At 42.0% G+C, this 22,995-nt stretch overlaps 1 protein-coding gene and 1 long non-coding RNA gene across 2 annotated transcripts in view; both read left to right on the top strand.

The window, feature by feature from the left end:
- The window catches only part of FBLN1 (fibulin 1), an 80,279-nt gene extending 78,442 nt beyond the window's left edge, over positions 1-1,837 (top strand). The window contains 1 exon segment of the mRNA XM_075112530.1: positions 693-1,837. Within this exon segment, the coding sequence (XP_074968631.1) occupies positions 693-832 (140 nt within the window). The 3' untranslated portion in view covers positions 833-1,837.
- A 3,561-nt stretch (positions 1,838-5,398) lies between these two features.
- On the top strand, positions 5,399-18,539 carry LOC142065840 (uncharacterized). Its single transcript, XR_012663549.1, has 4 exons — positions 5,399-5,555; positions 6,970-7,007; positions 10,374-10,473; positions 15,466-18,539. It is a non-coding gene; the product is annotated as an uncharacterized LOC142065840 (long non-coding RNA).
- The last annotated feature ends 4,456 nt before the right edge of the window (positions 18,540-22,995 follow it).

The raw sequence follows: 22,995 nt of genomic DNA, 5'->3' as shown, positions 1-22,995 counted from the left end.
GGTGAGGGAATGGCTACCGTCCATGCGAGGCATGAAACAGGGACAGACACTGTGATAGTCCCCCTTTCCTCATTAAACTCTCCTCCTTTTATTCCAGTTGCTTCCAGTGGGGTTATCCATTCACAATGCAACACACTGTCAATTTACAAATTAGTTTTACCAGATATTTTTAGGGAAAGTGTTGATTTTTTAGCTGCACCGTAATTGCCATTACAAGCAGTTTCTACTGTTCCAAATGAAATGTGGTTTTCAACACAGTACCAGAAGTCGCATGGCATTCCTGGGTGTACGTGCTTATGTACTCCTCAGGGCAATGTGTGTGCTGGCTTGCCTAGGGAAAGTCTCCTTATGTCCTACTTAAAAAGCAGTGTTGCAGACTTCTTAAAGAGTTTATCACCCTGATTAAAAGGTAAACCAAAAATTCTCATTTCAGAATATATAGTTTTTCTGCCATTAGCAACACTTTAGTGTTCTTTCTAGACCTTCTGCAGGATATCTTCATGCAAAGTTTTATTCTTATTTTGCAAACTTTCATGCAGGCCATTTACAGATCCCATAGATAAAATAACTTTTCGTCACTGATACTGAAAATGAAGGGGAGTTTTTCTCTTGCTGAAATGCAACAAGGTGTAGCTCATCCAAACCCGTCTGATTCCCTTATTGATCTCAGCAACCTATTTCTATCCCAACAGGTGTAGTTCGCCAGGTGAGGCCCATTGTTGGACCTTTCCATGCCATCCTGAAACTGGAGATGAACTACGTCATGGGTGGAGTGGTATCTCATCGTAACATTGTCAATGTTCACATCTTCGTCTCCAAGTACTGGTTCTGAGAGACCGTGTAAAATCCCAGACAAGCAAGCCACTCCAACCTAAATCATTACCACAATTATGTCATATACTTGTTTGTAAAACCCAATAGTGATTCTTTTGTTTTATTTTTAAATATTTGGTTTATAGTTTAAGACAAATAACAAGCTATTATGTTGATTAAACATAGGGTGGAGCAAATTAAGTGAGCCTGATGTAGTAGTTGTCTGTATAAGTAAGTAGTGTGTAAGAGTGCTCAGCTGCCTAGTGAAATGTAAAACTTTTCTAAATGTTTAGGCAGATCTTAACTATTGCTCCTTGGCCGGATAACCAGAGTGACCGAGAATGTGGAACAGAACAGATGTCAGAGTTCATTGGGATGAATATATGGTATCTTTGGATGGAAGCAGTTTGGTAAGGATTACTTTCGCCTCAATATTAACTACCTTGAAGGAGTAAGATCATCAGAAAGTGCCAAATATTCGCTTTTGGACCCCAGTAGGATAACTCTGAATAGGCACCCAGAATTGCTAATCATTTCTGAAAAGTTTAGCCTAGATATTGAAAAAGCGCCATTCAGCTACGGCTACAAGAGGAAGTGCAAAAGGAATTAGAAATAGTAAGGGACTAACAAGCTATTGCACATATTAAAAAATACTCTTTTTTGTACTTATTATTTGATTGCAGGATTATGTTTGATTCTAATTAAACAAATACCTCTCATTGAAATTAACCTCTTACAAAGATAAGGCATATTGCTTAAATTCCAATCTCATCTGTACTCAGCAATACATGGGAAGCTCAGACCTGTATCTCCTGTCTATTATAGAGTAAAGCTCCAGACCTTTTTTTTAAGTTGGTAATAAAATCAGCATGTTAAACTGTACACTTCCTATGCACCAAACCAAGGCATATGTAATAATATAATGAAACTCTCACAAATAAATGAATGTTTAATGTATTTTCTGGGCATCAAAGTAATGTATCTTTCTTATTACAGAACAGAAAATAAATAGCTCCATATTTCAGTTTGTTATGTTTGTTAAGATATGGGGAAATAAAGAAAGTCAGATAGGAAAGGCTCAAACATATGCTATGGTTTCTGCTTACCAGAAAAATCATATAATTTACAAAAATATGTCTCCTGTAAGCAAATTAATTATATGTATGTTCTGTACATTTCCCACTCAAAACAGTCACTATTTCATTGGTCATTATTGGCGCTAGGCATTTGTCTCTTCCTTTTACACAAAAGCCCCTGAAGCTTAAGGGAATCTTCCCATTGACCTGAATGATCTTTGAATAAGACTAATGAAGACCCTCCTCTCTGATCCATTGCAAATAAAACACCATAACAACTTCACTGTGTAGATACAAAAGTCTTCGTTACATCTCTGTGGCCAGGAAGCTTCTCTGCCTGCAGCATTCTCCTCAAATGAAGATTTTATGATAACATATTCTTATAAATAGAATTTGACTAAAGAGTACCCTCTTGACAGTATTTGTTTCCCCCACACCTACAAAGCATCCCAGCCCCATACATCGCCTGGTTTTCAGGATGCCATCATCTTAAGACATGTTCAGTGCTGTTAGTGGCCACCTCTAGAGTCCTTCTGATTTCAATAAATAGTTATATATTTGCACAGAAAAATGCTATGAAGCAGATATATTTATAGCAGGTGACCTTCATCATTCAACTAACTAATGGAGATTTTTGAAAACTCCAAAGCACATGAGGTACTGTTGACTTCAGGGATTACTAGACGATGTAATTTCAATTTAGACTGGAAAGTAAAATGTTTTATTACACTAACACAGTCCAATAAAAGGAAGATGGAAGCCTTTCCTTAAAATGTCAAGTTCTTTTTCTTGCCAGTGTAGGAAAAGTAAGTAGCCTTATTACCAAAAATACAAAAACTGTTTCCATCTGATTTTCTAGACTGTAATTTTTGATCCTTTATTTCCTCTGTAAGTGGTATTTAGTTGCAGTGGGAAGAACTTCAGGACAGCAGAAATCTAATTTTAGGATCCAGCTGATGAAGAAACTAATTCACAAACTTCTTTCTGTAAAGGAGAAGCCACACACCACCACACACACACAGCCCTCTCCCCTTCTTCTGTCTGCATTTCTGAATAAAAAGAGGATAGAAGAAGGATTACCACTACTTCCTGGAAAATGGTTTTCCTACATTGTCCCAAATAATCTTTGAAAATTACAAGCAGCTTTTTAAATAGTCCTGATGTCATATGAGAACGTTGATCCAGTAGATAATTTTGTGTTTTGTGTATAATAAAATCAAAGAGTGCTTAGTGCCACAATCACTGTGACATGTCTTAACTTTTAATAGATCAGCATAGAAAAACTAGTTAATTCAGTAATGATAGGAAAGATTAAATATTTCTCTCATCCAAACCTGTGAAAATAAAGTTTCTCTGGTTGCAAATGGGACAAAACTATTAGTAATTTTTATTGGCAAATCGTTAAAGCTGTTCAAGTGGGAGAATGGACTTACGGAATTGTCACCGAGACCCACTCACTTTGAGGGTTCTTCTTTTGCTGCACATTTTTTGGATTGATTAGATCTAAATTCAAACCATTTTAATTGTAGGGAAAGAGAATGACAAGTAAATGAGCATTTAGAAGAAAATAACGAGAACAACGAGACTGCTGAGTGTTCATTAGTCTGTTTTTTAAGAGTCATCTGCTCAGTCATACACAGAATGGTACCGTGTGCCTTGGAAAAATGATTGTACATCATTAAAAGAATAAGTAATAATGACACGCAATTACAGATACTACACAGGATCAAATTACCTGATAAACTGTCTTATTTGACACTAAATGAGTATGGAGAGACAAAAGTGACTCGAATGAGCAAAGGCTCACAGGTGCTAGCCAGATTCCCAACGGGAGGAGCAGCGGGTCTCAAGTTGTTATGCCAGAAGTCAGGCATCCTGTGTAGATGGGAAGGCTTCTTGTGTGCTACAGGGACTGCTTCTTGGACAAGTCTTACAGCAGGAAAACTTGCCTCAGAGTTATTTCCAGTGGGATCAGGACAGTTTGCCTGAGTAAGCATCCAGTGCACATAGACGGCTCTGAGTAATCGGGGCTATAGCCTCAGTGAAATAATAACAAACCAGGGATATTTCAGATCAATTTACTGATAGACTGATCTACTTTCCACTTCTTCAGTTTAAAAATCACTTATTGATGGATCTGTAATTTAGTGGCAGATAGAGAAGGCAAAATAGCACGGTGTATGTAATCCTAGCATAGTTACTCCTTTTGCAGAGGGAGGGCACGACAGCCAAGGACAATACCAATGGAGAACAAACAAGTTTCGTAACAGTGTTCAAATAAATCAGTACATTCCATGTACGATAGCTGGACAAGCTTGTGCAGTGATGACAAAAGTGATTTCATGATTTGGAGAGAAATACTGTGTGCCTTTCTAGGGTAGCTGTCCTAACTACAGTGCATGGTAGCTCTTGGAAGCTGCTGGTGACTGACTAATACTCCAACATGGCAAATTGCTGGTCAGCACTTTGAATACGTCCATTATTTGGAGCTTGTGCAGCATTAATGTGGTCCTGTCTCAACCACAAAATCACACGATGCCTGAGTTTGGCCCATGAAAAATATTATAGCATCCACTTCACCCATGCAGTTTGTGACAGCTTCTGTGCCTGAACACAGGCGATCAATCAGTTCTGTGAACATGGCCCTGGTGAAATCTCCTGCCTCGTGCAATGCGGGGTCGACTGAAAAGCAAGGCCCACGCTGACTTCTGGAGCAGAGTGAGTTACATCAGTGTCACCAACACGTGATAGACCGCACTTTTTACAGCAGCAGGTTCAATGCAGTAGTGTTCTCACGTCCGTGCCAATATAAAGGAATTAAAACAGAGATGATTTCCAGATTACATACAGTAATTCTTTATAATGATCTGTAGTTCAATTAGCAAGCGTGTGTTGATGACAGCCCATGTTTCAAGCCAGTTAAAACCATGCTTACTGGTAACTTGAGTGAATGCGATTATTATTTAATATCTAATTCTGAAGAGTGGTACAAAGCCACCAATTCAACACCGGCTGCTTTATATCATCTGGTATGTATTTTACCCTGTGAAGAGAACTCCCTCCAGGAGCGAGCATCAGAAGATGTTTACATATGCTGTTTGTTCCACTGAACACAGAGAATATGCTCTGCTCTTAAGTCAATGTGATCTTGCTACCTTTGTTTTTTAAATGAGTATTTGTATTTTTGGTCTGTTTGTGAGAATGTTGTTGATGCAGAAGAAGGTAGGTGCCAGCTGTGGCAGGTGAAAAGAGGGTGAGCTCTTAGAAACATTGTCTGTGAACGATAGCCTCTAGCAATCCTCTTGCAACATTTCAGCAGCTTGGATTTAGCATTCCATAAAAGCCTTTTACAGGGACGCTGACAAATGACTTTTCTGTGTTCTGTGGTGGAGTTAATCCATGCTGTACAAGAAGACTGCGTATATGTACATAATGGGTGTAGTTTGCTAGGTAGCTCTTTAGAGCAAGAAATCCTGAGGCCTGAGGAGCAATTCACAGCTGCTGGAATGGAGCCGTTCATGCCATGACCATATTGCCTTTGTCTTCACCAGCTGAGCTTGACAGCTTGTTTCCCAAGTCTCTCACTCTTGATACTAGCATGATCACTAATGCAACTGGACAAGAAACCCACCCCAGGGGTGCTGCCTATGGAATGGGCTTTCCCAGGTAGGTAGTCCTTCACTGAAGTTAAACAAAGGATCTGTTTCCTTTGCAATCAGGTATGTTACATACATTTTAATGTCATGTATATTCCAAACTTCCCATGAAATTGCAGCAAAATCTAGCCTGTGTCCAGTCAGGAGTAATTGCTATTAACAGATAAACCAGGGGAAGCTCATTCTGAGTTTTTCCTGAGTTAAATTCCATAAAGGTTTAGAAGCAGTTGGGTAAAAATTTATTTCATGAGAAGCAACGGTGACACACTTAGCACTGTCCCTGTTAAATATGCTGTGAGATGATGCACTTTTTAAACAGGACAATAATCTTAGTTGACAGCATTTACTGGCCAGCTGAATACAAGACTTGAAAGCCTGGACAAGAAAACCCCATATTGCTGCTGCTGGAAGCACCAAGGCCAAGCCCAGGCCATGGGGAGGATTGGTGAAGCTTGGCCGCGTTGAGGATTGGTGAAGCTTGGCCATGTTTGACATGGTTGGGCGCAGCACATGTGTAGCAGAGCTCAAGCAAGGACCAAGGCTGAGGGCTGCAGTGCAGCTCCCAGATCGATCTGTGCAGGGCCCAGCTGAGGCTTCTGGCAGCCCTACCTCACACCACTTTCTCCACAGTGGCCAGCTCAGTGTCACCCAGCTGCCCTATGTCAGAGCTGGCCTGGAGCATGGGTGGCCAAGCCCCAAGGAGGAGCAGGGTGGGAAGCAGCTGTAGGGGAGAGTTACAGAGAAAGGCCATTACAGGTTGGTCATGCTAATTAGGGCTTGTTGGTGTATTCAAGGCTGTGACAGGCCTTCGTACCCTCACAGCTGCCATTATGGGCAAATAAATCTGATGGTAATGGAGAAATTGAAGAGCACGGAAAATATGTGGAGGAGATTGAGAAACCAGGCAAGTCAGAACAACTGCTTTTATAGGTTGCTGACGAAACAACAGCAACTTGCACAAATAAATTGTTTACGAATACCCTGTGAGCAATCAGTGAATAGCGCTACAAGGATTTTGAGAAAGGAACATCAACTACTTTAGCTTACTTCCACGTGAAGTCAAAAACCAGGTGTCCTGTGGGAATGTCCCTTGCGTTTGCTATGCTGGCTGTCACCCAGCATTTCGGAACCCACACACCAGTTTCAGTGGCCAGGTGCACCCTGTCTGGCTTCCCGTGGGCCCTGCACCCATTGACAGCCAGGCCTTCTGGCGGCTCCTTCATGGGAAGTCCCAGGGCTCACAAACCAACACCCGCAGCAGCCTGTGCATGTACCGGGGCTCAGGGTCCAGCCTTGCTGTACGTGTCAGATGAGCAGACTCCTCCACAGCCTCTCAAGTAGTAACTCCCCTTACATCATGTCACCATGACTTATTTCAGAGACCTTTTGTGAATGTAAAAATATTGCTCATGCTTCCTCTACAGAAATGGCCACACGACCGAGGGATGTCGGCTTGCTTGCAGTAAGTGTGTGCCTTATCTGCATTTTGTCTTTGTCTAAATGACATTGTCAAGTGTCTGGAAATTGATCTTGTCTTTTGAATATGATCTGTGTGCTGTATTAGAACAGCACAAAAGTAAGAGTTAACGTAGAAAATTGTTTGGTTGGTTCTCCCCCCACCAGTTTCATTTAACTTTTTTTGCTAGTAAATTGCGAGGGTACCATTTATAAGAATAGCAGGAAAAATATTCATGCAGTGGTAAATTCCACTTTAATCTATTTTTTGTATGATGATCTAGTGCATCTCAAAATAAGCAAACGATGCTATACAGCAGAGTAACTTAAGTTTTGGGGGTTCAAAATGAATCCGATGTAGTTCCAAGCAGAATTCAAGACAAGGCTGTCGGAATTCAGTTGAATCAAAATAAATAAATGTGCTGCTTAATATGATTCTCTTTTCGAGAAAATCAAAATCTGCTTATAAAAGCATTCTGCAATCTTTTTCTTCTGTGGGCATACCTACTGCCTTGATTGGTATTTGTTTTCCACAGCAAGGTTCAAGTTTGGGTCCATTGGCTGCCACTTTGCTTTTGTTTTTCAGTATGTTTAACACCCAGTCAGAACTATTTAAACATATTCCTTTTGATTTGTGGAAAAGGCCATTCTCTCCGAAAGGAAAAAAAAAATCCTTCACTTCCCTAAGTTGGGATTTTTGCTGGCTCTTTAAAAGATGTCAGCTGAGGTCTCCCAGGGATGCTCATTCCAAGGGCGTGCAGTCAGTCACCCTCGAAAATAGCACTTGATTGTTCTCTCTTGGCCGAGTCTGAGGCAAGCGCAGTTTTGATAAAAATTGCCAGAGCAACTTCTGGTTGATCAGCATGTGCTTAGCCATTAGTTAAGAGATACTGTTTTTCCTAAGGAGAAAAAATGAGAGGGACCAGCATCTGATTTATATCTCAGGGTCCTGAGTTTGGCTGTGGTTTCAAACCTCCCTGCAGGCAGTCCCGCACCCTCGCCTGCCCTCTACGCACCTCAGCCTCTGCCCATCACGGCCGGGGCTCCCCGGGCGGCCCCGCGTGCCTGTGGAGGACGCCCTTCCCTCAAATTACCCGTTTGGTCTGATGCCGAATGGTCCTCCCTGCTCTGCAACAGCAAGGAATGCCAAAGCCCTTCCCAACATCACTTCTGCTTTCTGAGCGCCTTTGTTCCCTGCTGCCTGTGGTGAGCGCAGGAGGTGTGAGGCTGTGTGGAAATTGCTGCTACTAGACAAGAGAGACATAAAGTACACCCACCAAGTCTCCAAAATCATTGATCTGATGAAAGATTTTTCATTCCTGCTGTGGCTAAGAATGCGCTATCTGTTCTGTAATGAGCCCTTTTTTTTTTTTTTGCTTTCACCTTATCCTATTTCATCTCTTTTTTTTCCTCTCCTTTTCCCTTTATTGGATTCTCTTCTCCCTCTTCTTATTTTCACTCCCCACATCCATCTTTTTCTTTTCTATCACTGGCTGAGTGTTTACTTGTAACTAAGCAACTGAAGTTAAACATGTCCACCAGACCCAGAAAAGAGATCTCGAAGGGCCACAGAAAGAAAACCTGTCCTGGGGTCACTGCAGACAGACAGAGGCATGCTGTGCTTTCATACCCCAAATGTTTTACCATGGCACTCTGTATCGCATCTAGAATATGCCATCATGGACACACCTCCCTAGGACAGTTTATGGCCTCCCTCTTTTAAACTTATTTCTTACAGTTAAATCCATGTAGCCCATCACTTCAAGGTGCAGTAGCCAATGTGAAGCATGAGGCAATACAGAAGACTCAAAAGCCCTTTTCTGTAAGATATTCCCATTTGGGATGGTACTCTGTCACTATCTCTCTCTCTGTCTGGGAAGACAGGCCACACAGGGGGTGTCTGAGCTTCCTGCATCTGTGGCAAACCAAATACGTGAATCAATCATGCTTCATCTACATTGAGTCAGAGGATGCAGGTTAAATCCCTGCTGTCTGTGGCTAATGCAGAGAAGCAATGTGAACATAAGATATAAACATACTTTCACCCTTCTGCTTGTAGACCTGTTTTTCTGAGGGTTTCTCTGTGTGTGCTGCAGATGAGAGAACTGGCTGGTATCTGTTGCGGCCCTTCAGGCCTGCATGGCCATTTGGGGACCCACCATGCTCTTTGCAAGCTTCAGTCATGGGTGACACTTCTGCCAGTACTGCTGAAGCAAACGGTCAGTCCCTCATCATGGGCCCAGGCTAACATATTGCAGCAAGGGGCACTGGGTCAGGGGCGTGAGGAGCCACCTCATGGAGCCTGCACCACTTGCAGACGGAGGTTCCCCACACTAATTCCCATGTCTTACTGATAGCCTGTTCTCACTTGCCACAAAATGTCACGGGCCCTCCATGAACTCATGCTACAGTTAGGTTTTTAAGACATTTGGGGTCTGCCTGTGTTAAAAGGGAACTGGCAGAGCTGGTTTGTCCCATCAGAAGACCTGGGACTTTGAGCAACAGCAGGGTAGGACTTTCATTCCTCTCCTGCAACCAGCGCTGGTCACTTTCTGGGCAGATTGGTGTCCAGAAGCCCAAGAAGAGCTCTTCTCTGGAACTTTACTTAATCACTGAACTAGGTTAACTAAATGTCATGTAGGTAACTATGATCAACTTAGAAGTTTTATGATTATATCATCAGGATATTCTCCACCTCAGGATGAAATGAGGTTTGGTACTGATAAAAAGTGAGAATTAAAGATCTGGGCTCTTTGATGCTACTCTGGTAACTGGATATATCATATCCAGCCCCTCCACGCCTTCACTTACACATCTGCTCATGGCTCTAGTAACCTCATAACTTCACTGAGCCGCTGACCACAAGGAGCAAGGAGACAGGAGTCATAACTCACTACCTTTTACTTCATCAGCAGTGTCTGGGCTACAGGAGTTCCTCCACTCTGCAGCGAGGGGGGCAGGTCATCAGCTGGTGCCCAACAATTCACGTGGAGGTGCAATTTGGGATTTAAGGGTATGCAAACTGTTGGTGATCCCATGAGGGCAAACTGCTGTTATTTTATGATCACACCAAGCTTAAGTCTAGCATTGGTACTGCTCTGATGGAAATGGATTCCCTCACTCCATTTAAATTAAAAAATAAACCCAAAAAACCCACAAGAAAACCCAGAAGCTGTGTCTGACACCATGGGTGATAAATATCTTGGCCTAGCGATTCTTGCAGAATGACCTTTGCAGGTTGATTCCCAAGATGATGATTAGCTCTTTTATTTTGGCGTTAGCTGATTGTTCTCACTTGAGTGAGTGTGGCACAGGCGACACAGTGGTGGTGGAGGAGAGCTGATAAAAGACAAATGCTTTTGGTTTCCTCTAGTCAGACTGATCTAGCAAAGGCAAGAGCAACTTTCTCTGAACCTGCCCCACCAGTGACCTTGGACCTGATCAGAGGGACCACCCTCAACTCTGGATGTGAGGTAAGTTAAATTACATGCTGCTGAATTGTCCTAATACTGCCAGCATTTTGGGCAGAAGTTGTAATAATGATAAAAAAGCACCAGTGTAATGGATACCATCATAACTCCGTAACTACAGTTTAGGTTTTGAAAATTACAAATATGTGTTTAACTAAGGCTAACCAGAAAGTACTAGATGGTGCTTTAACTGTGGCCAGCTGTCTAGTATTTAGAAATTAGAAAAAAATGTTTTTTCCTTCCAAAGTGGAAAAATTGCTGTCCATTTGTACATATTGAGCTGGTGACCATTTGTCCAGCTCTACCAGGAAGCATCAGGTTATCTGTTTTATCAATAGATTATAAAGTACTTTGTAGAACACCTGCACAAAACATAAGAAAAAAGGACTCTCTAGCCTTCAACTTAGGATGCACTTCAACTCTCATAGATTAGAGACCTCCTTTGAAGTCACTAAATTTCATAGTTTTGGGGTTATTTATCAAGTCCCATCAGTTAATGGGTCATGGTAAACTTCATTTTCTTTAGTAAGAATGAGTTGGTTTTTTTCCTTGAATTATATGTGAGACTTATTTCAGTGATATTTCTTCAACTTATGCAGGGCAGCTCTGTTCTTTCCAACTCATGTACCTTTGGCTGTAGATCTCTCTGTAAATGTTGATGATTATAATTCCTTTTTACCCCTACCCTGACTAAGCTTCACACCTGTCCCTTGTTCCACCTCCCTCTCCTTAAGTTTCTCAGATGTGGAACAGCTGGGAACATGGAAAGAGTATTTCAGCTGCCAATGTCTGTGTCAAATAGAAATGAGATGTTCTGCCTCCATAAGCCACTGTGTTTGTAGAGCTGCTGGCTCCATGTCAGACAGAGACCTAGTGAAGAAGGTTACGTGGATGAGATGGACAGATAAATGCAGAAAAGCATCTATGTTAGCAAGCCAAGAAGTGGACGTTAATGCAGTTTGGAAACGTGTGGGCTTTCCTGAACTCCTCCTAGGCAAAGGGTATACTGAAATGGTTGGTGGTTCAGGCTTGACTTTGTTTTTGATGTCTGGCCAAACACAGTTAGCTGATAGGCGTGGGTGGCTGAAAGATTGCTCTCATTGAAGGCCATTGACAGAATGAGCTTTTTTTTTTTTTCCTCCCCTAACCCCCAATGATTTCCCAGATCTACAGACAAACAACTTACTGAGACAGGGTTAGACAGGAGCTAAAACAGAACCCCACATCTTGGGTAGAGATGGGCTTACCTAGGCAGCAGCAGCAGGACTCTCAACAGGCACAAAAGGGTCAGCTGAGGTTGGATCAGGAGCCTCTCTCTTTAGTGGTGGTTTTGTACTCAGTACTTGCTCTAGAGGCTGCCTCTGCAGCAGCCTTTCTGTAAGGAGACTGGAGGGAGAAGGAGCAGTTCAAAGAACAGGCTGGCCGGCTCTCTGATATTGCCACAGCAAAACTCAAGACCCCCTTTCTCTGGACCCCCATCTCCTCTGAAACAGAGGCAGTGTGTTGGCAAGATGGACTGGAAACACCTGGTTTGATCTCTTTTCCACGGCAGTCAGTTATGTTCTAGTGAAATAGAGAAAACACTCCTACTGGAGCAAGGAGGAGGGAAAAAATATGAGCCAACAGGATTGACCTCTCAGCTGGGAAGCACTGGGCAGAGCTGGATGGACAGTTGCGCACATTCAGAGGTGGGGTGTCCAGCAGCAGTTGTGGGGAACTGCATAAGCCATGGAGGGGAGGAATGCAATTGTAAAGGAGGAAGGGTTTGTTGTGTCTTTGCTCTCTATGCAACACAAGGTGCACAAGGAAACCACACTGGCTCCACTTGTTTCCAGCTGACTGTGCTTATTGTACCAGACCGGGCTTCCTATCTGCTTGGCTGCTGTGGCAGTGGTCTGCATAGCTTCTCCAGTGCAAGCCAAGGAGGCCCGGTGGGGGGTTCCCGAGCTATCTAAAGCAATATTATCCAATTACTCTCCATGACTACACCAGGGTCAGGACACTTTGACTTTTATTTCATCTCCTGGCAATAACACTAAAAGCCTAATTTGGCGTCCATTGAAGTTAATTAAAAGTTCATGCTTTGTCAGGCACCCAACATTATTAAGAGACCTTGGGCAAGTGTTTCACCTCTTCACACCATGTTTTACCTGTTTCTTCTGTCTATGGAGACTATGTAGATGTGTACCTGAAAAAGCTGCTTTTTGATGTTTTGTTAATAAATGAAAGTTGTGCTAAACCCTTGGGTGGCAGAGACTCCAGGGAAGAACAAGAAAATTTTATTAATTGGTTAACAATTTTATTAATGGGTTAATCTTAATAGGTAGCTTTATCTGTATTAAAATATTAAGACAGTTTGTGGAAATAATTTAAATTCATAATGCAGAAACTTCACAGGAACAACGGAAAGGCTGGCTGGGACCACTGCAAGGTGGCAATAATAACTGGGGTGGCCAAAAAGAAAAGTATCTTCTGCAGTCCTGAGCTCTGTGCAGAGATCCAGCTTGGCACCCATGTTGCTGAGGGATCCTTACTACCATGTGCTAACAGGGTGCCTTTCATGGGCTCCTGCAGTCTGCAATGGGATATCCTGAGCCGCGAGGGTCCCAAAGGGGTGGTTTAATCCTGCAGAGCCACTCTAAGTGTTCAATGCCATGTAGTGCAACACTCGCACCTGGAGCTCTTGGTCCCTCTTTCCTTGAACTGACTGAAGTCTTCAAAATGACATAAATACCTGCTTTTGGTGTGGGAGAGAGATTTTTCTTCTGGTGAGAGGATGGGAAGCAAAGGTCTACCAGGCAGCAGAACCCGCTGGTTGAGCATGCAGGCAGGAGGGAGGAGAGGCAGCGGCAGCCTGGGAGACCAGCGACCATGTTGTCAAGCCACCCCCTAAGGAAACAGTGGCTCCCTGGAACAGCCACCTCTCTTCAGTCTGAAAACACCTACTGATGGAGGTGCAGGTCTACCTGAAATGCAACTGTGAAATAAAAGTGAGACAGGGCTGGTAATCTGTAATGAGCAGTCTGGGGTCTCCAGGGAATTTGGTGAGTTGATAGCTTGTAGTACTCGGCTGCAGAGGCTCCTCCCCAACACACCAGTCCCTGTGCATTAGTCCCTTGTGGCCTTCAGCCAGCCCACCCAGTCCTGCCACAATGACCCCAGGCAGACTGGTAAGCAAAAAGAGCCTTGTCTGAATTTGTCCTGCTCCCTTCCATGTGGCTGCAAGATCACATGCTGTGAAGGTAGATGATCAGTCAGAAATATGACTGTCAGCAAGGACCTGACAGGCGGAATTCAGTTGCTTAACCATGGGCTTCTAGTGCAATTTTAGATGTCTCAGAATGTCCAAGGCCTCTGTGTGCAGCTTGGGATATGATAGAGGACTTCCAGGAGACCCACACCCTTCTGGAAGAGGATGGAGACCAGGGAGCTGTCACTAACTACCTGGATTTCAGCATCTGAACCCCATCCCAGTGCCAGGTCCAGGGCACCCTAAAGCACCGAGCCCTCCTGGTGGGGAGACACAGGGTGGGTACAGCTGGTATGGCCATATCTAAACTGGTAATACCCTTCCCTCCCTCCAGTAGGCAAGAGCTGGCTTTATTCATGCGGGGCTGGATCCAGTCATTGTTGTCAACAGGAATTTCACCACTGAATTCAGCAGAATAAAAGCCAGCACAGCTTCATGCTGATGGGCTTTATAACCTTCTGTTGACAAGCCACTGTAAAAGGGAAAATGAGGTTTAATCTAACAGAGATAATGGGAAAAATATAGAATTGTGTAGACAAAAAAAGCTGTTTTCTGTCATCTCACCACACTCCTTAGAGAGGATAAGCAAAAGCAGATGCTATCAGTAGAGGAAGGTGCCTATAAGCAATGAAGCAAATCTGGAGAAGATTGTTCAGTATTATCTTACTTAGCTGGAAGATGGAAAATGCAGACCAGAAAGCGATGGGGCAAAGAAACTGAAAATGTTCAACCAAGAACTGACGAAAATGGAATAACAATGTAGGCAGAAAGAAAGATTGAACAAGGAGCTGGGGAGAGTGGAAAGCTTATGGTTTTGCTTTTCCCTTTCTCATCTGATTAAAGTAATTTCAGCCCAATGGATTTACATCTAAGTGGTTAAGTGACTGCCAGATAGTATCAGTGTAACTGCTCAGATGAAAGAAGAGCATTTGATAGCTACCTGTATGTAAATCAGGTAAGTTATTTATAGACCACAGACTCCAGTGTATGAATGAGAGGTGCTATCACTTGGCTGACTCTTATCAGGGGTAAAAAAAAAAAGACCTCGCAGTCTACCGACAGCTATGCCCAGGGAGACCTCTGTGTGAAGTACTTCTGAGGGTCTTTTGGGATCCGTCTTTGTGGATCTACAGGTAGGAACTAGTAGCAGCAGGCTAGAAAGTTTAAATCCTATTATTTTTCTGTTATGTATGAAAAAGCAGAGTTAAACTGATATTTTTCCCCCCCATTCACAGAAAGCATGTAGAGAATATGATTTAGGATGACTTATTGATGAAGCAGGAATGTAACAACTCTCTTTTAAATAATTCTCTATCGGTCTCCAATAACTTGCATCTTTTAATTATTTTTTTTGTGTAAATGTACATATAACAAACACAGACACATTTTACAAAAATAAAAAAATAATTAATGGAATAATATAGGAAACCACATAATTTGTATGTCATAAATAAACAAAGACCATCAATGTGTTGTCAGAGGAAACTCTTACTGAAGGAACTCAATTCTAGCAACAATATTTGTTGCCCAGTGAATCTTACCAGAGGCCAACAAGGGTCTGTAACTGAATCTTCTTAAAAAGGCTGTTGAAATGAATTTACTTCAATATCAGGGACTTTTTATGGAAACTGGTGGGAGCTTTAGATGCAAAACTCTAAATCAACCTGTTTTGCTCCATTTGACTGGAGTTTGAGGACTTTAGTCAAAAAGAGGAGTCTGAAAAAGAAATCTTATTGTATTGACAGGTCCCCGGACTGGGAGGGAGGCTGCAGGCTTGATTTGACAGGGAAAGAGAGCTACAAATGCTTGTTTTGCTGTCTCTTTGTAAACAGTGGATGGGCAATGGCTAGAAGTCTAAATGGTTCTCCATGGTTCTCTGTGCTCACGGCTCAGGTTAAGGTAATGGGGTTCGCTTTTTCTCCTGATCATGAACATTTGGAAAAGTATACACAGGTGAGGTAAATGCAGCGAGGATAGTGCTCATTCTGAGAGAGGATGTCATAACAACAACAAAAAAGAGATAAAACATAGTTATAACCAAATTAGCCATGACCAATTTACAATGCTGTGTCAGGGACTATCAGATACAGGTAGGTTCAACAAATCAGCTTCAAACCACAGGTGCCTCAGTATAGGTTTTAAGTCCCATATATGTGAGATTAAAGGAAATTCAAGAATGTAATTACATGCAGTATGTTAAAGAGTTTACATGACATTTTTCTGAATGAGGAGTTTGTAAAAGCAGGTATATTATAGCCTGTTTACAGGCTAAATATGAACCTGGCAATTATGTTCTGCTATTTCATTTCCTTTGCAATTCCAGTTGCATACACAAGTTTTCTTCCTCCCTGCCTTCTTTGGTTCTTCGGTACCTGCCATGCTCCTTGGAATATCGTGTAAGCCACCATGTCAATATAAACAAGCACTGCTTTGTTCTGCAGCTAGCAAATGTTATATGAAACTTAATTCACACGCAAATAAGGAGCGCTCAGGTAACTGCAGCCCTGGTTTTGGCTCATAAATGCAACTTGCTAAAATAACAGTAGCATCCATGTCCAAATTTACACTGCACGTATATCTTGTCCAGACAATATGCTTTTATTCTCCTCTTCCAATTGCAGTGCATGGGCTGAATTGGCTTTCCTGAAGTCAATGGACCATTGCCATTAGTTCTGACCAGAGAATTTAATTAAAGACTGAACCTCTTTTTCTCTCTCCCCACCCCGTTTTATTTTTGTTTGATTCTTCTACAATGCTAATGCATTAGACCTTCTATAACACATCAACCTTATTTTTTGTTTACAAAAAAGGAAAGTCTTGGGGAAAATTAAAAAGAAAGCCACCAAACAAATAAACCAACAATAAATATTTGATAAGTTCTGTGGATGGGAAACAATTTTCCACATGGCCAGATTTCTGAAGCTCTGCAGATGCCTTGTGAGATTGTCATAAGAGTCAAGACAGATTAGCTTTGTGTCATATTTAGGTATGTTAATGCATTATTATTTTTTTTTTTAACTAGTCCTTATTGCCTCAAAATCTGTGTGTATAACAAATAAGAAGTATGTGCTAAGGTATTTACAGCAAGGCATTTTTTAAATACCATGCTTTCCTGACTAGAACATGAAAATAAAATATATTGGACTTGGTAGAAAGTAATGTTGTACTTTCCCACTGCCCACCCTTAAATTTAAACGAAGGATTATATACATAAAACTTGAAGTAAATTGACAATTGTATTGGTTCTTCAGCTGGGACTGAGGAATAGAAATGCTGATATCCTGTAAGATACCAAGGCAATATGATTCAACTAACTGTAAAATGCCTACACAGCAGAGCAAATAATTACTTGTTAAACAGTGGAAGAAAGTCTACTGATGGAACGACTTGCAGCTTCTTCATCTGCAGCTTACAGCCAATAAATCTCATTTAAAAAGTAACACTGGCCACTCATCCTTTCAGCACGAAGAGACTGTCATCACCATCCTATATTATTTCTGGCCTCACAGTATTTGCACTGTTTACCTATTATTAATCAAGTTATATCATCATCCATGACTAAGTTGGTCTGTCAAAAGCCATTAGGTGGAATTGTCCCAGGTCACTGTGGTGCTCACTGATGGAAATAAAAGCACTTTTCTGTGGGAAGGAAAGAAAGATGAGAGGGGCAGGTGCACGTGATGGGGGGCACCTTGTCTGATTGCAGCTGGTGACAAATCAGATGTGCATCCTCATATGAGGCCATATGTAGCCCAAGATGGTTGGATGCAGTAGGTTATAACTGCACACTTAATTGTGTTACATGTCTTGAAGAGGTAAGAGGCAGCTCAGGAGGGCTGAGCTTTATCTTCACACTGTCCTTGATGTTCTCTATGGCTTGGAGCAAATTGTGTAGGCTTTGCCTACACTAGCAAGCGCTGATGCGTAAAATGATCAGATCTGGAGACTGAAACAGCTGAAGGTAAGAAGTTGATGTTCACTTTTCACAAACACACAAACCCTACAGATTTATTTATTTTTTCATAAAAAAGTCTAGTCTGATCTGTAGTACCAAACATCCATGAGGCTGGAGCACATCAGGAGCCCTTTTGGTATGCATCTTGATTTAGTTTCATCCAGGGTGAATCCAGCTATTTCCACAGTATAAACTGCCCTTTCCACAGTATAAACCGAAGCACATTAGGTGGAGACAACCAGGAGATTAACTAATGGTACAAACTGAAATGCCAATGCAGATAACCCTTTCATTCTTGCTGTCTCATAGGGATATTTCTACACTAGGTTCATTTATATGTGACCTCTTTAGCTACTATGATAATGACAGTAGATGTGATAGCATATTCCATTTCAGCATTCACTTGACAGTATGTAAGCAAAGATTAAATGATGTTTAATAGGTGCATAATTAGCAGAGGTTAGACTGTAAATGAACAAGAAGGAGGTGGTTCTTCACACAATGGGCAATTAAGCTGTGGGGTTCCCTTCTACAGGATATTGTAGATACTAAAACTTCACAAGGTTACAAAAGAGGCTCATCAGACTCCCAGAAGTAAAATTCACGGAGGGATACGTTTGTCAAAGACTTTTCCTGTGTGTTGGGTACTCTGAGCTGTGAGTTGCTGGAGCACCTGAGAGTGTCCTTGGGAAGAATCACCATGTGCTTGCCCCAAGTACCTGGTATCGGTGGCTGCCAGAGACGGGTTAATGGAGCAAGACAGACTTCTGATCTAACATGTTTCAACAATTCTTGAATTGATTGCTTCTTTCTTTAAAAAGCTTTAGATTTTTTCAAATTCACTCATTCAAATAAAATAATCCAAATAATTTAAATTATTTATGCTTTGAGTTACTTGAAATATATCTCTTTGGAAATGATATTGTGCTTCCCCAGGGAGAGGGAAACTGGATATTCCTTCTTCTAGAACAGCTGAAGTCCTTCTACAGACTCAGTCTCACAATAATGCCACCAGTCTTCCCCCGTAGTTGGGAAGTGGTCCATGATGGGATAGGACACAGAGTCTGTTGTCTCAATTATGTTGTGGTAGAGTACTGAAAACTGAGCATTGCTTCTTCAGCCTCAATATTTTGGGGACTGAGCTTTTATGTTTTTTACCCAGAACTGTGATTTCCCCAGAATCCAGATGCTTTTTATGAGAACAAATCTGTTCAGTCCAAATCTTAGCATCGCAGCAGAAAAGAAAAAAAATCCCTTACTGGCTCACAGTGAAGCTTTTCATCTGGCACTGCTGGAAAGCCTAAGTGTGCACATATGATGCAGTATAAATCTGCAGCTTATACGGACACAAGCAGCTAGTGTTGCTGTTGGCCAAGCTCAGACTTGATCAGGGGATCAGATCTTCTGGTGGCTCAAATCGGGTCTGAGAGAGCAGCTCCATAATACTCAGAGGGGTTATATACCCCATGACAGGTTTCCTTCTCAAAGCCGGTTTGAGAATCTCCTGCTCCTCAGCAGTCTTTCTAAACCCTGCATGGTGCTTTGCTATCCCATCGCTACGGCTGATGCAACTCTCTAAGCACTTGTGTTGTAAACCAGGTCTTTTACGTGGTCTGTATTAAAAAAAAAAGTCCCTGTTTTGCCATGGAAGCTGTTTTAACCCGGGTGCTTTTAGCAGTCCAGTATATAGGTCATTACCTTAAAAGAGCACATAAGCACAACAAAGCAGCTATAAATAACAGCACAAGGGTGTAAAGAAAAAAAAATTACCTTCGCTTTCTCATAGAAGTAAGGTGCACATGGTTTAGCATGCCTATACTTGTAGTGACTATAATTCCTTTGTCCAAATTTTGGCCTCAAAGCAAGCAGCCTTCCTCCACAGTCCCACGCTCAGTTATGTTCTTTGTGCAATTAAAAATGTGGCTTTTTATCAACTGGTGGCTAGAACCTGGTTGCCATTGCAGGAAATACAGTTTAACCCCTTCTCTGTAGACTGGGTGAGGTCTGGCACTTTTTTCCTTTTGGATCTGTCTGTCCCAAGAAAGAAAACTTTTGCTAGGGGGTGGCAATTAGGAAATCCCATCTATAGAAGTGAAGCAGCTGGTACTGACCTATTGCATCCTAGGCATTAATAAGTTCTAACAAAAAGAAAAAAAAATCTTGTCATGTTGTGACCATCCAGTTTGTAAAGCCTGAGTAATTTTTTTTTAAAACCCAACTCCATCCTTTTAAAGTAAACTTTTGCAGAGAATTCAGGGGTAAGTTAAACTACTTTCTAAAGTTACCTGAAAGCACATTGGTTTTCTTTATCAGAGATATGTTTGTAAGTGTGGAGAATGCTGCACAGATCAAAAGCACCCTGTGCTGCAAAAAAAGGAAATATGGTAATCAATAGTAAGAGGCAAACTCTCAGCTCCTCTTTTCTGCTTTATAGGAGGAGCTGGCAGTGCAGCCTACCGTTACTTCTGTTCGACATCCCTGTTACGTGATACTGTCTTCAGCGCTACGACTTTTGGCAAAATCTTAGTGTTTGGTTAGAAATTTTCTATGCTTCAGGTCAGTTTTTATTTTGTAGCCAAAACAAGCCTGATGTTTTCAAGCACAAAGCCATGGCAAATCAGAGTGACTGTAGACCCGAGCTGATGAGTGCCAGAAGAGGGGGTGAACATGCATCCTGCTGTGGAGGAGCATATGATGCACTGCCTGTTGCTAATGAAAAGTCTAACTTCACAGTTTTCCTATTTTAAAGTAAGCATGGATTTCCCTCTCTTTCTCTCTTTTTTGTTGCTGGTGGTGGTGGTGGTTTTTGTCCTGGCATGCTCTCAGGCCACTGAGCAAGCATTCCCTGTTCCCAGGTGGGACAGCCTTTCTGTCAGGCAGGTAACTTTATCTCCAAGAAATCTATAAAAATACAAAAACTGAGAAACTTTTGAAAACCAGCAGCCTGAAAATGCTCAGTCGATAGGGATATGCTAGGCTTCAGCACGTAGCTACTACATCTTTTTAAGCAGGTAGAATTTAGGTGCACATCTGTTATAGATGAAACCATCAAATCTCACCAAGGCTCCTTGGTACTGAATCATCTTAAGTTTTCATCACCAAGTGCACTAGAAGCTTAAATCTCTGCCATGGAGCAGGCCCTGAAGTGTCAAGCTGACCTTTGAAATTCCTGCCTTAAGTCATGAGGGATTCATGGGTCGGGCATCTCTGCAGCCGCTCAGTCCCCTGGAAAACCCAGTTTGTCAGGCATGCCAGGCCCTTTTCTTCTCAGGCACTAGACTAGACTAATTATATACCACCTCTAGGATAGGCCAAATATTCTGAAGGGGACCTGGTCATAACTGTTATACAACCTTTGAACAAAAAGAGGTGATAAGAAGAAATCTTAGAATGAAAAATGGGGTTTGAAGGAAAAATGCCTGCAGCCAATGGGGTTAAAATACTGAAGAAATTAACTGTTTGTTTTTCAAGAAAGAGCATTTATTTATATAAAATCTCCTGAACCCAAGGCAATTCTCAGTCCCAAAGGCTGTCATGTAATTGTGGTATGGCATTCAAGCTGTTCTGCTGCAAAAGTCTGCCTTCAGTTATATTGCTTGAGAAAGATTAAAGGTATGCTATCTAGCTGCAGCAGCACAGAGCTGTGACAATAATACTGTGGGTACTTTAGCTTAAGCAATTATATATTTTGAAATGGGAATAATGAATTCAGTGCAGAGCCAGAGAAAGCTTTGTGGTGACTTTAATTACTCAATTCTAGTTGTGTAACTGGATTAAAATGGCATTGCAGAATAGTAGCACTGTAACTGACAACCTAGTTTTTCTTCCTTAAAGGGTTTTACCATGTCTTGAGCTGCTTATTTTTTCCTTGCGATAAGATTAGGGATGCCAGTTCAGATGGGTTAGGTATGTTTCAGCAATACCAGGATTACTTTGTTTTTCTTTAGCTTTTATGTTTTATTGATATATAATATGTAAGATGCTGAACAAAGTGACTTTAAAACCGTAATACGCGTTCTTTTTAGCAACAGATCTGTACAAAAAGCAGGACAGTGTGTTTGTAAACAGCTGCTTGTAAAGGACTGCATATGAAAAGCTGTTTGCAATGCACAGAAGGAAGTTTGATCTTCTCCAGGAGAAATAAGTGCCATCTTTTGGGACTTTATCCACCAGCAATTAGCATATCTCCACACACATCTCCCTTCCAGGATGTATTACTATGCCCATTTTCAATCTGAGGTTTAAATTTTGTGAAATGGAGCTGTGCTGTGTGGGCAGAAAATGGCCAGATGCTCAAAGGAGTCAGCACAAACCAGTGAGATCTGTAATCTGGAGTACAGTCCTGGGAGTGCGGGAGGGGTGACGCTGTGGTCCCGTTGAGTTCGAATGCTACACTGCAGTGTATTTACCCATGCATTTATGCAACATTTTGTCTTGCCAACATCCCAGGGCATACAAATGAAGGGCAGAAACGAGTGCCAGACTATCCAGCCCAATCCCTTGCAGAGATAATGTTGTTGCAATTAAGGAAATTCACTCTTATTCAGCCAAGGCAGGTAATGGAAACCAGGCTAAGCAGGCCATCATCTCTGCTTGCACCCTCTGTATCGCAGCTGCTTTCCTGCTTTTACCCTTCCAGCTTCCTTACTGCTCCCCCAGCCACAAGGAGATGTCAAGTCTCTGCTGCATGTGCACTGTCTCCTCAGCCTCTGCTTTCCAAGAACGGTAATCCCTGGGACCCTGGGCTGAGTTTACCTAAGCATTTCCCAGGTATCTGCTTACACTCTGTGGTTCGACATGGAGAGCTAGACCTTTGGTCTGACCCACAGCCGTTTTGTTTGTTGCCGTCATTGAGCTCCTGAGCTGTCTTTGACAGAAAGTGGGATGCAGATGTGTGAATAGGGGTTCTTGGCTGGGGATAGGAGGCAGGTTTAGGAGTCTTGGTCCAGCCAAATTTATCTAATGAGAAATTCCCCTTGCACACAAAGCGTAGATAATGCTAGAGTTTTCACTTAACCAAGATAGGAAAAAATCCTAAAGTCAAAACAATTAAAGGAACAAAGCTTCCCTACTCTGAAGGGTTTAACCCACAGGCCAGTGGATTTAGTTGACAAAAGGATTGGAAAATCTGATACATGCAGACAGATGCAGACATGGTAAGATACATAAGGTAGTTAACTGTAGGGAATACAAACATACCGAAGTTTGTCCTTGCAAAGGTGGGAATGTCAGTATAAAAACTGAAGTGCTGGTTTCTGTACCATCGTGTAATGACCCGTATTTGACCCTTGATAATGTATACAGCAAACTTATTTATGCA

This window comes from Phalacrocorax aristotelis, chromosome 1, assembly GCF_949628215.1.
Source record: "Phalacrocorax aristotelis chromosome 1, bGulAri2.1, whole genome shotgun sequence".
Classification (NCBI taxonomy): domain Eukaryota; kingdom Metazoa; phylum Chordata; class Aves; order Suliformes; family Phalacrocoracidae; genus Phalacrocorax; species Phalacrocorax aristotelis.
The sequence above is the reverse complement of the archived record's forward strand: the minus strand, read 5'-3'. Positions and strand labels throughout refer to the sequence as shown.